This window comes from Mangifera indica, chromosome 5, assembly GCF_011075055.1.
Source record: "Mangifera indica cultivar Alphonso chromosome 5, CATAS_Mindica_2.1, whole genome shotgun sequence".
In the NCBI taxonomy this organism is placed as follows: Eukaryota; Viridiplantae; Streptophyta; class Magnoliopsida; order Sapindales; family Anacardiaceae; genus Mangifera; species Mangifera indica.
In genome coordinates this window covers 3,199,266-3,212,187 of record NC_058141.1, presented here as the reverse complement: position 1 = coordinate 3,212,187, position 12,922 = coordinate 3,199,266, and the positions used below count along the sequence as shown (strand labels likewise).

The following is a 12,922-nucleotide window of genomic DNA, read 5'->3' as shown; positions in this document are numbered from 1 at the left end:
AAAGGAAAACAAAACAAATCCTCAACGCCGACAGACTCAGTCTGGAGTTCCTTTCTCCACTGCACTAGCAGGAGGGAAAAAGCATCTGAGTAGCCGCTGCAGCCTCCAGGTACCTAACACATTGTGTTAGCCCGAGGGAGGATTAATACTTGATGCTAAAAGAAAACAGGTCTTTGTGCTTGTTGTCTCATTGGTGTATTATCTGTAAAAACAATGGGGAAAGTATCGACCATATTTGGCATCATTGTTCTACTACTTTCCAGGTGTGGCATATTGTTTTTAAGGGAAGCCAAATTGGTTTGAATTGAACTTTTTTTTCAGTTTTTAATAAAAAATTTGGAGATGTGTTGTTTGGAGTTGGAAAAGGGGAGGGTGTGGGGTGGTTGATTGGAAGGTTAACTGGATATAATCTTCTTTTGGGTGGAATTGTAGGATTTCAGCAGATATCTTCCTTTTGTTTATTCTTAGTTGGACCTTGTCGATAATAATAATAATAAGAAGAAAAGGCTCTGTGCAAGGATCAGCTTATTTGCTTCTTTTTCATTGCTCTTTTGCTATTTTTATATTTTGTCTTGTCAAATGTAATATTTTGTAATAATGGACCTTATTTTCTAGCAAATCTTTTAAATTTGTAGAGTAGTTTATTTACAGTGTCATTCCTAGACCTTTTTTTATTTCAATTTAATTTTACATTTCATGAAGCAAAAGTTTTTTTTTTTTTTCAATTACTGCTTTCAGATATGTCTAAAAATGCTCTACTTTGCAAGCTATTCTGGTGATACCAATAGTAGCATTATAAGAGAAACCTGGGCTAGACTTATTGATCAAGCTCTTTCAGAGGGCGGCTTTGCTGAAGCTTGTTCAGTGCTGAAGAGGATTGGTTCCCTTGTGTATCCTAGGGATGGAGCAGTTTTACCTTTGGACACTTTATGTCTGCAACTTGAGAAAGCTGCACTGGTACTTTTTCCATTTTGTGTTCCTATGCATGCTTTGACTTATGTATGTTTATTGCAGAACTGCTCAACATAGTCTCAAATTTCCCAGATTCCGTTTGAATGTTGTAAGGTTTCCTTGGAGTGGGGTTTACTATCTTTGCCTGTGGTTTATGATTTCTTTTTGGGTTTCTTTTCTTTAAAAAAAAAAAAACCTTTGTAGGAGGTATTGGATTCAGGAGCTGAAATTGTTCAAGATGAAGATGTACCAACGGCTCTTCTGGCTGCTTGCAAGGGACCAGTTGAACCTGTATTGAACACTTATGACCAATTATTGTCGAATGGAGCTATTTTGCCATCTCCTAACCTCAGATTACGCCTTCTTCGATCAGTTCTTGTGGTACTTAGAGAGTGGGCAATGTCTGTATTTGCTCAGAGAATGGCTACAAGTTCTACTGGAGCCTTTATGATAGTACGTGGAACATTTTCAATTGGGCAAACAACTGTCATAAACCAAGGGATTCGAGATAAGATCACCAGTGCTGCAAACAGGTTAAATTCTTTTTCTTTTCTCTCTCACTCGCTCACTTTTCCATGTAGCATAATATATGGTTCATTTTTTTTTTAAAGATTAAATGTGATATGGATGGAGCAGTAATGAAGTTGTCCGGACATCTGTTTTGTTCTAACAGGTTTACATATATTTTCTGAAGATTTTAATTTAGATTTATGATAGAAATCCTTGTATTGCTTCTGTGGAAAATATCTTTTTTTCAACCTTGTTTTACCTGAAATGTTGGACCATCAATCATTGCCTTTGACAAATTCTTCACAGAAGTTTTAAGTTCCCCAAGTCTTGCCATTTTTGTTCTCCCGACAATTGTCTGCCTCTTTTTTTGGCATAATGATAAAATTTTTCTTTATAAAAGAAAGCAATATCAAAGGCGCTAGAAATAACTTAGATAAACTCAAATTTACCTTCTTAGGAACAAGCGTCAATATCTACTGCTTGCTGACATGGGGCAAAAGAAGGGAAAAAATGTTAAAAGGACTTGAAAAGCATGTTTGTTTTTTGAGGGTAGCATTCAATTGCTGTATCAGTGACTGTTTGGCAATGATCATTTCCTTTGATCTTTTCCCTTTTTTTTCTATTTAAGGGTTGTTTGGTTTTAGAATTTAAAGATTATCTTGGTAATTTATCTTTTATTACCTTATTTAGTTTGTCATTAATAAAATATTATAACAATATTTTATTACCAATATTGATGTGATAGGTAATATAAATAGTAATCTGATTACCACTTTTACCTTAGGTATTAAAAAATTATCCAGATACTCTAGATTTCATTATAATTATATTATTATTTATAAATTTTTTGAGATAAAAATAAATTTATTTTTAATTAATATAACAAATAATATAAAAATAATTATATTCAAAGACATTTAAGTAAAATGATTTACTAGTATTCTTTTATTACCTTTAACCAAATATAATAATTATCTATATCAATCAAATTTTATCAAAAATAGTAATAATTTATACTCATTAATCTTCTAAGTAATCTATCTTCAAAGTAATCTTTCTATTTTGGTAATAAAATAGTACCTAAACCAAACCTTCTCTAAAGGTTTACCATTTTGTTTGCAAGGGTGGTTTATGGTTTTGATCTAACCAGTGGGACATATTTTTGTCGCTTGCACTAATGAATTGGCATTATATGTATGTTTTCATCATGTTTACAGTGTAACATTTAATTCTGTTCTTTTGAGTGTGGTATCAGGTATATGACAGAGGTACGGAGACTTCCCCTTCCACAAAGCCAGACTGAGGCTGTCTACAGAGGATTTAGAGAACTTGAGGAATCCCTAATAAGTTCTCTTTCTTTTACTCGATTTTGATTGTTTCTTCTTTATGTAATATTGTATGATGAAATATTTTTTTTCACGGGTTTTGCCAATAAATAATATTATAGGTTCAATGTTGGAAGTGCTCATATGCTTAACAGTAGACAGTTCAAATGTAAAAAATGCTGTGGTTTTATCGAAAAAATATCAAGAGCTTGAATTCTCATTCCTAGCTGCCGTGTGTAAGAAATTGGAAACTGTTAATGCCTGCATTTTGGTACCAGCTCCTTGGTGGGAATTGGTGTTGCCCTTGTGCCTCTGTAAAGTGGAATGTTCCGATCTGCAGTTTTTGGCCTGTTGAACTCATGAAGCTGGAGAAAGTTTCTTGTTCTCAGCCTTTCCATTTTGCAACTATTTCCAAGATATTGCAGCTCTATATGCCCTGCCATGGATATTGGTGAATGTTCAAACTTACAGTTATGAATAAAGGCAAGAGGTGACAGGCCACAGTGACTGACAATGGTTATGGGCACACAGCTGCCATATTTAGGTATATCTTTCTTGCTTCTTGGTCATTGATTTTGTTTTTGCTTTAACTGTGCTTCATTCAGATTCATTGTCCACTGCTTTATTTAATCAGAAGTCATGTTTATTGACTACATTAAGAGATTAGATTTCTCTCACTAAAGGGATCAATTTTTTGGCAAATCGCCACCCTAGCTTGAGCTTTGATCTTCAAAGGTTCCCAGCTAGTCCAGAGGGATTTAAATTTGGATGGCTGTTAGTACTCAGCATGTGACAATCTTTGTTATTTTTACAGCCACCATCTCTCAACATGTTCACACTAAGAAATACTCCCATTTAAGATATTGCCAAGAGTAAAACTACGTGTAAAAACATTTTTTACTAACTTATCACGTTGAAGTGAGGTAGGTGAAAAGTCAACAATGTATTACTGAATCATATGTTACGTTAGATTGTATGAGTAAGTTAGTAAAAAAGTGTACGTGAATGTAGTTTTATTATATCATCAATTATGATGAATTGAATTCATACATTTGTTTCTAAGTAGGCAAAAGACGCCCATAATCTTTGGTCAAATTCAGTTGATAAATAGGGAATAGAATTTCTTGGATCTTGAAAGGCATTGAAATAACAAGTATTAAGCTCATTGAAATCCTGTTTCCTAGGTTGGTTCTCTTTCATTTTCAATACCCAATCTAATTCTTTGTACCTATTATTAGTTCATGAAATATTTTTTATTTTAAATGAAAATAAAATAAATAATTACTTAATTAAATTACTTAATGATAGATGAGATTATTTGTACTGTGATTATTCCTAATCAAAGTGTTGAAAGGGATTTATTGTTCAACTAATCTTGTAATGTTAAGATTTGAGTGTTCCACATGCCTCGAGGAATAATTTAGCCTATGATTTTCACCATTTTATTTAGGTGGTTCCTTTGACAATTAATTAAATGCTCCAAATCATCAAAATTTTCATCTATTAATTAATATTTTTTATTATTTTAATTGTATAAACACATGTTTATTAATTTTATTGGGTGATTTAATTATATATTTTATTTTAAAATTAAAATTATTAAATGTGATATTTATTTATTTATTTTTTCAAATTGAAATATTTCTAATCAAGATTGTCTTTTATAGAGTTTATATTATTATACGAATATATTTTTTAGTATATAATTAAATATATATATATTATCATATAATTAGATATTATTTTATTTTTAATTTAAAATTATTCGATTATATAAAAGTATACTACCTACATGTTCAATTTTATGCTAAAAAAAATTTACACGTTTTTTTAAATTATAAATAGCTAATATTTTGTTTCTTAAAAGCAACATTAGTTTAAATTAAAAAATGGGTTTTGATGTCCTCTCTTATATTTTGTAATATTTTTCAAAATCATTATCTATTTTTGATTAAAAAATAATAATAAAACACGAACGAGCCAATAAACAATATACTGGAAAATGTTTTATGTTATATCATTAAAATGGATATTATTTTATTATAATTTTTATTGAAATAAAAAAAAAAGTAATGTGATACTTTTGAGAAGAATATTTTGTATTTATATTTAAAAATAAATAAATTCTATGTAAGTATAATGTTTAAATCAATTTAATAAAATAAATTTCAATTATATCATTCAAAAAGCACAAAAATTTAAAAAATTATCCAAAAACAGGGGCGTTTTAGTCATTTCAGTAGCATCTAACATGCAGGCATTCAGGATTTTGGATTTAACATCGCAAAATCCAAAACTGCGTCTCCTTGGAAACTCAAAAAACGAAAACGCAAAAAGCAAAAAGCAAAAAGCAAACACACAAAATTAGGTCTTATCATTTTCATAAAACACCACCACCACCACCCCGATTAAATTAAATTAAACAAACGAAAAACAATTCTTCATTTTCTTATTTTTCCCTTTCTCAAAATCGCCAGATCTGAACTTCAAATTCACTTCGAGTTTTCTCTGAGAAGGAAAGATCATGAAACGACGTCGTTGATTCTCCGCTCTTTTTGATCATCTAACCAGCCAACCAACCAACCAACCAACCAACCAACAACAGCTATTGAATTGTTAGGGTTTTGGTTGCAATTTTTTCATGGCGGACGCAGTGATTCCCGCTAGTGTCCTTCGTAGTCTCGCCGATAAGCTTTACGAGAAGCGCAAAAATGCTGCCCTTGAGGTGAAATTGATGCTCTTTCTTTGTTTAATTTTCTTAATTTCTGTACTATTGGTTTAATTCGTCGTCGTTTCTGATATCTTAGTGTTTCGTATGTCTTTGTAGGTTGAGGGCGTAGTGAAGCAGTTGGCGTTGGCCGGCGATCACGACAAGATTTCGGCGGTCATCAATTTGTTGACCACTGAGTTCACCTACTCGCCTCAAGCCAACCACCGCAAGGTTTTAGTTTTTGTTTTTTGTCATCCATTATTTTTGTTAATTTTATTTAAACTGCTACGCCTAGGTTTTTGGTAAAGTAAAATATTTTATGTTTTTAAACGACAAGATTATACACGTTAATTTGATTTTAAAATTTTAATTTATAGTGGAAAATTCAGAATTATTATGCTTAGAAGTTATAACATTCAGTATTTGGAAGGACAGATAGATATGTGATTTCGGTACAAGTCTGTGTTACTACGGAGTCTTTACAGTACTGTATATATGAAGGTTTAATTTTTATTTATATTTGCAATGATTGTTGACTCATTGTAATGCATAAATGAGCGAACTTGTGTGTTGTGTAGGGAGGATTGATAGGATTAGCTGCTGTCACTGTTGGGTTGACTTCTGAAGCAGCTCAGCATCTTGAGGTAACCTGTATTTTTTTTATTTATTTTCTAATGTTATGATGTTCATTCAATCTAATTCAGATTTTTGTTTGTCAATTGTTAAACTTTGAATTGTTGTTTGATCTCAACCGTTTCAACCATATTTTTCGGTATTATTATAAGTTTGACTTAGGGTAATTTCATCTTTGTCACTATTTGTTTATTTATCTATCAGATGTGTTGAATTCATTTCTCCTAAAAATTGAATATATGAGGAGGCTGAATAAATTTCTTTTCCCATTTGGAATGACTCATATATTTATCACTCAATGTGACTGCGTGCTTTTATGGTTTCTTTTGATAATAATAAGTGACTGGTTAAGCAGTTGTTTTATTCTGGTTGGGTCAATACTTCTGTATTTCAGCCCATTCTTTTACCAAATATATGCTGAATGACAGTCATTGAAGTTCTGCACTACTACGCAACTAATATTTCTTTATTATTATTATTTTTTAAGCAAGGACTTTGTTTTTATATTTCATAGGTATGTATTACATATTTAGTAATTACACATACATGTAATTCTAGAAAGGGCACTTCTTACTTAGCCAATTACGATTAGTTTGTTGAAAAAGAAATGGATACTCTTGTAGATTTCATCTAGTATAGTTGCAACATCAAAACGACATCAAGGTGGGAGTTCTTTAATAATTGGTGATGCTTGCTGGAGATTATGCTCTGTTTCAGAAATATGGAAGTGTTTATGGATGGACATTATTATTTTGTGTTTGGTGTTTTCAGTAGTAGATTTAATGGAAACGAGCCTTATTTGATGGACTAAAGTATCAACAAGTAGGAGGAGGGCCTCTTTCCCACTCTGCTTATGTGTGTCTTCTGATTGGAGACGTGTTAGTGGCCTATAGAATGGAGAGGGGCTGTAGTGTCTTTGGATTTGAGACGCAGTGTATTGTGTGTCTTTTGAGTGGATAAGGTGTGTAATATGCGTTGTGGAAGTGAAGGGTTGTAGTGTGCATCTTTGGGGTGGAGGACTGTAACGTGCTTCTTTGGTGTGCAAAAGGGAAGGGGGGTGGGGTTTGTTTCTTCAGAGTGCAGAAGGGGAAGGGGTGTGGACTAGATTTAATTAAACCTTTATCTTTGCTGTAATGTATGTCTATGATTCTCTTGTATACTTGAAATTATTACTGAATACTTTTATTTTGTTAGCTGATTTTGCTCTTTTTGCCTGTTGTTTACACCTGTATTCACGATTTCTCCTACATTAATCTTCTAGAATATTTTTTTGTCATTTTTTCTTGTGTTGGTTCTTCTGCTTTCTTTGCTGGTATTCTTATGCCTTATTTTTCATTCTGATGTAACACTACAGCAAATAGTGTCACCTGTGGTTAATTCTTTCTCTGATCAAGAAAGTGGACTCCACAAGTGATGCGAACCTTTGGGGAAGGGAAAGCGGCTATAAAAGAATCATTCCTCCATACATGCACTGGTTCATTCAAATATGGAGCAACTTTTTCGCCATTGTTTCCATGCTGATCCAAGGCCTCCTTTACCCCAACTTTTTCTATTGCCTCCAACCATGCACATGCTGACCCATCAAGAATAGGTACCTGTGTTAGTAAATTGTTGGCAATCATCGATCTTCCTTTATAATGTTCATGAAAAATCAACTATTCACCTCCTGCCACTCCAAACAATTCCTAATGTAGAACACTGCAATAAAAACTTGTTCCTATGAATTATTAAATTATTTTTTATTCAAATTTATTATAATTAATTTGCTCCCATGGCTTAGACAGCATGAGTTATACCAAACTGATGCCAAGTAAACAGCTACTGAAAATGGCACAGCAGTCTTATGGCTGACAACATACACCCTCTTATGAAGGTAACTTGATGAGATAGCAAAAGAGATTCTGCAGATCTGAGGAAGAAAGGGGGATATCTAGAAGAATTAAGAGGTAGAAAATAATTAAGAAAAAAATAATAGAAAACAAGAAAAGAAATTCAGTAGGGAGACAAAATAGAATTTAGAAGAACAGAAATTAGAGAAATTTCAATTATTTCTACAAAAGATATCTCATCAAACAAGATTATTTAAGTAACATCAATTTATCGAATAATAAAGATAAATCTTAAAACTAAATCCTAATATAAGCCTCTTGGCTTGGCTCTGCATCATCTAATCAATTTGTTAGAGAAAGTTAATTAACCTACTGCCCTTCTAAACAGTGTACTAGAAAAGCATGTCCCTTCTTTAGTAAAAGTGTAAGAAGAGACTCATGAATTTGGTCACGCGTACAAAAAACTCATACACCCTTGCCATTCATACACAGCACAAGTCAGTAACACATTCACTTATCAAACCAAAACTACAAAGCTGACAATTCCAGCGCACACTAAATTGCAAGGTTAAAAATTTCATGTATTCCACTGGTCCAAAATTAAATTTAGCCCAGCAAACTCTTGAGCCTGAAGACTAATTAAAAGCACTAACCTCAACCTCTCGACTGTCACAATCCTGATTTTCGATCTCAATCTTGCAATTATCAACACCCTTAGCCTCCAAAGCAGACAGCAGATGCTCAACAGTCCGGACTCTAACTCCGTCCTTACAAAGTGTGGTACACAAGGGTGATACTTTGGCGAAATCAATGGATGCAGGCACCGATTTTGATTGAAATTTGAAGTACCTACCTTCACCAGCAAACCCCGGAAATATTTTCACCTTTGAAACCTCACCCGAGTGCAAAGTCTTGCCACTCTTCTCTATGCATCCAGCTATGGTTTGTTGAAGCCTACCTGTCTATCACCAAACACAATGTCGTAGACCATCATAAATTTCTGCACTTTAAGTAATTTCATGTTACTAAAAGATTCATATACTGTAATTAAGGCATGACTGATACTCATAGTACTAACATCACTCTATGTTACAATTCATAATTTGTTATTACTTTTCGTTTGACCAAAATCCCTTGTTTCCGATTCTAAGAAGTTTTTTGTAATTTTTCATCATTTGGGTTCAAATGAAACACAAAAATGAAGCATACACGATTGAATTTTGACACGGTTTACCAGCTAAATATCTCTTTTTTCTAATTTTTTTTTTTCTGCTGAACAAACCGAAAACACAGAAGCAAACTCCGACAAAAGCTCTCGGATAAACAAATACAATATATATGGAGATGATGTGTGCGAGCGTACAGATTTCCAGGAGATGAGATTGGAGGATTTGAGGGTGTTGAAGGTGCCAGACACAGTCATTTGACGAAGCAACTTCAATTGACTTTGCATACTGCAAGTTGACAAGGAGTTTAAAGCTCGTTTGTTTCGGAGTGAAAGAGAATAGAAGTAGAAGTTGAAAAAAAACCTGAGTTGGGATATTTCGTATCCACGTTAAATAAATAAATAAATAGATACATATTTTATATATTTTATAAAATAATTTATAATTTTAAATTAAAAATAAAATAATATATAATCATATAATAATGTACCATAATTATATATATTTTTATAATTAAAATGAATACAAATATAAATAAATTTTAAATTAAAATAAATATAATTTTTGTATTAATAAAATATTTATTAATTAATACACCTATAATTTCCCTTGATATAGTTTTATTTTTTAAAAGTATTGTATAATAACTTTATTATTAATACTATCAAATAATTTTTTTTTTATATACACAATAAAATTATCATTTAATTATTAATCACTTATTTTATTTCACAAATTACTTTTCATAAAATTCAATGTTGAAAGTACTTTTTCTACAGTAACAATGATAATCAGTAAAATTAATGTTAATTTCATAAACAAATAAATGAATAAAAATATTTTATTATTCTTAGCTTTAACCATCATTTTTACAAGATTTTAAATCTCATAAATTTGTGATTAATAGGTATATTTAAAATGTAAATATCAAGTTGAAAATATAGTGAAGAAAATGTTGAGAAAGTTTTGATATTTGAATGAATAACCGAACAATAAAATAAAATAAAGATGAAAAAATGTAAACAATATTATGGAGAAAAGAATGAGGAGGTGAGAAATACGAATGACTCTATCTCATTTAGTCTACCTCTATTACTTATTTGTAGAGTTAAATTCGACTCAAACCAAACTTGAACTTGTTTAAGCTCAAACTTGCTCTTGAGCTTGTCAAAGTTCTCTCACGCTGTTTAAGCTCAACTACTTAAAATGATTTGAGCTCGAATTGAGATCAAGTGAGCTTTGAACTTAGCGTGATACAGTAACTAAGCAACAAAAAAATAACTACAATAACTTTTTTTGATATGATAAATCGAAATGATGTCCTTTTAATTGATTCATATAAAAATTTTTTTGGGTTGTGAGTTTGATAAACTAAACATTTTTCAAGTTTGAACTCAAACAAAAAAATTTTTAACTCTCAAGTTTAAACTCGAACTCGAATTCATTTAAATCAAATTTATTTTGGACTTATTTTAATCAAACTTATTTCAAGTTTTAACAAACTCAGTTTGAATATACCCCTCATTGTTTATTTGCTCAACAATTAAATATACATTTTATAGTATAATATTATACATATGAGGGGCAAAATGGGTTTTTTGACAAAGTCTGAACCCCCTCCCTTTGCCCCTGATTTTGGTACTATAAGTTTGTTATGTAGGACAACGAGAGATTTTGCTTGCAAATGAGAGGGAATTCCATAACCATCACTGTGTCTGCAACGGGAGATTATCTTTGCCTCTCAGATGGACCTTCTCCAGCCCAAGATCTTTCAGTATCATCTTTTCTGTTATGGCTGGAGCTAGTTTGTAGTGTTTGTTTTGATTGTTTTAATTAGAGGTGTCGATGGGCCGGGTCGGGCTGGCTCAGGCTCGGCCCATTGGGCTAATGGGTCGGGCGGGGCCCAAAGTCCAAACAGTAATGAGCTTTCGGGCCGGCCCAACCCATTAATATATAAAGGCCTAAGGCCTGGCCCATATAAAAATGGGTCTTAAATGGGCCGAGTCGGGCTGAGCTTTAAATATTTAAAAAAATTATTTAAAATTTTTAAATACAAATTATTTTTCAAATTATAAAATATAAACAAATATATACTATGATAATATTCAAATGGGTTGAATTCATTTGATACTTGATCCATTTGTAATATTTCGTAATGATAAAATTAAAATAAAAATAAAATTATAAACACAAAGAATTATTATTTATAAATTTAGATATTTTCTGAAAGATAATTGATGAAAGAAAATGAGATTGAAAATATAATGAAATAATTAAGATTGAGAGATTTGTAAATGAAAGTGAAAATGAAAAAAAATTGAATAGATTTATATAAAAATAAATAAATTAATTAATTAAAAAATTTTAAAAAAAAAAATGAAGGCAAAAGCTTTGCTTCCCTCTACCTAACAAGGCTTCTGCCTTGCGGCAGAAGGCAGAAGGCAGAAACCTTGCTTCTACCAACAAAAATTAAAAAAAAAAATTAAACAGTATCAGATCGGGCCAGACCAACACATGAGTTTAATATTAAAAGCCCGAGACCCGGTCCAATAGGCCAGTGTGCCTAGCTCGACACATTACAGTATGAGTTGAGCTTTCTCGTGCCATGCTTTTTTTTGTGTTTCGTATCGGCTTCCATTCAATCCGACCCAATTGATGTGTCTAGTTTTAATGCTTACTAGGTGGTGTTTAAGGCTTTTTGCTGCTTTTTTGTCTTCTTGGATTAGTGTGCCGGACTTTCTCGTGTCGTGCTTTTTTTCGTGTTTCGTATCGGGTTTCTATTCGATCCGACTCAATTGACGTGTCTAGTTTTAATGCTTACAAGGTGGTGTTTAAGGCTTTTTGCTGCTTTTTTGTCTTCCTGGGTTGGTTTCTTACTTTACTCCTGGGTTTTATATTCTTCTGTATCTAATTTTTTATTACTATCTTATCCCTTATCTTATAAGATAAGGCGGGTTTTCATAAATCTGTGTCCTACTTCAACTGGTACGCAAAACTTAGGGGTGTCCTTGAATTATTATTATTTTTACGGGATGATCAAAGCTTAATTAAACATTAGGGTTGGTTTAAATATAGCATTTTAATCTCCCCTTAAGTCTAAAAAATAACAAAGAGGACCCCTCATATAAAATAAAAATGGTATGTTGTGATAGTCTGGTTAATTAAAAAAAAATTTTAAGAAATTTGCCTGCAAGAAATAGTTGATCATGCGCAAGTACCATCTAACCAGTTAATGTCATCATTCGACTTGTTCAAATTGAAGACCCAAAACATAGGAAGTTCAACTTTTAAGATTGAAAAACATGCCAACGTAGAGGGTTGAATTCATTTTGGATCAATTCCAAACAAAACTCTGATTGAGATCGACTTAAACATAAACAAATTAGTTTGTAATCAATAAATTCAAATTTAAATTCGTTTAAAAATAATTTAATTTTAGATTTGATTTAAATTAATTTGAATTTGACTTGTTTATGATAACGAGTTATTCTAACTTGAATCGAATTTAATATTAAAAGTTAGTGTTTTCATTGCTCTTAAGCTAAAACCTAAAAAAAAAAAAAACACTTTTGACCATAATAAAAATGTATTTAAAAAATTTTAAATTTTTAAAAATATTTATGATAATTTTTAAAATAATGAATATACGATATGATATATGATTTGATTATCATAATTATTGTAAAGAAATCTGGTTGGGTATTGGTTAGAATTTTGGACGAACTAGGCTTTTGTTTTTGTTATTGGTTTGATAATATTTGAAGATCCGTTAACCAAACCAATTTGAAAAAAAAAAAA

At 31.5% G+C, this 12,922-nt stretch overlaps 3 protein-coding genes across 6 annotated transcripts; 2 read left to right on the top strand and 1 right to left on the bottom strand.

Annotated features, from left to right (window-relative positions):
- Positions 1-740: 740 nt before the first annotated feature.
- Positions 741-3,006, top strand: LOC123217355 (nuclear pore complex protein NUP155-like). The gene is made up of 3 exons (XM_044638343.1): positions 741-957; positions 1,156-1,484; positions 2,717-3,006. Exons 1-3 carry the CDS (start codon positions 751-753, stop codon positions 2,832-2,834), a joined length of 654 nt encoding a protein of 217 aa, XP_044494278.1. The 5' UTR covers positions 741-750; the 3' UTR covers positions 2,835-3,006.
- Positions 3,007-5,080: 2,074 nt separating this feature from the next.
- Positions 5,081-7,588, top strand: LOC123215932 (protein VAC14 homolog). Of its 2 annotated transcripts, none has more exons than XM_044636246.1 (4): positions 5,081-5,511; positions 5,614-5,727; positions 6,075-6,140; positions 7,484-7,588. In XM_044636246.1, the coding sequence occupies exons 1-4, from the start codon at positions 5,428-5,430 to the stop codon at positions 7,541-7,543; spliced, it is 324 nt and encodes a 107-aa protein (XP_044492181.1). In that variant the 5' UTR covers positions 5,081-5,427; the 3' UTR covers positions 7,544-7,588. The 2 variants fall into 2 exon arrangements, with proteins under 2 accessions (XP_044492181.1, XP_044492182.1); XM_044636247.1 differs by lacking the exon at positions 7,484-7,588 and adding an exon at positions 6,901-7,470.
- Positions 7,484-9,453, bottom strand: LOC123215931 (probable UDP-3-O-acyl-N-acetylglucosamine deacetylase 1, mitochondrial). Of its 3 annotated transcripts, none has more exons than XM_044636242.1 (3): positions 9,322-9,453; positions 8,612-8,920; positions 7,484-7,724 (listed from the first exon to the last, which is right to left on the bottom strand). In XM_044636242.1, exons 1-3 carry the CDS (start codon positions 9,409-9,411, stop codon positions 7,503-7,505), a joined length of 621 nt encoding a protein of 206 aa, XP_044492177.1. In that variant the 5' UTR covers positions 9,412-9,453; the 3' UTR covers positions 7,484-7,502. The 3 variants fall into 3 exon arrangements, with proteins under 3 accessions (XP_044492177.1, XP_044492179.1, XP_044492178.1); XM_044636244.1 differs by having other exon boundaries at positions 7,567-7,702; XM_044636243.1 differs by having other exon boundaries at positions 7,680-7,827.
- Between the last annotated feature and the right edge of the window lie 3,469 nt (positions 9,454-12,922).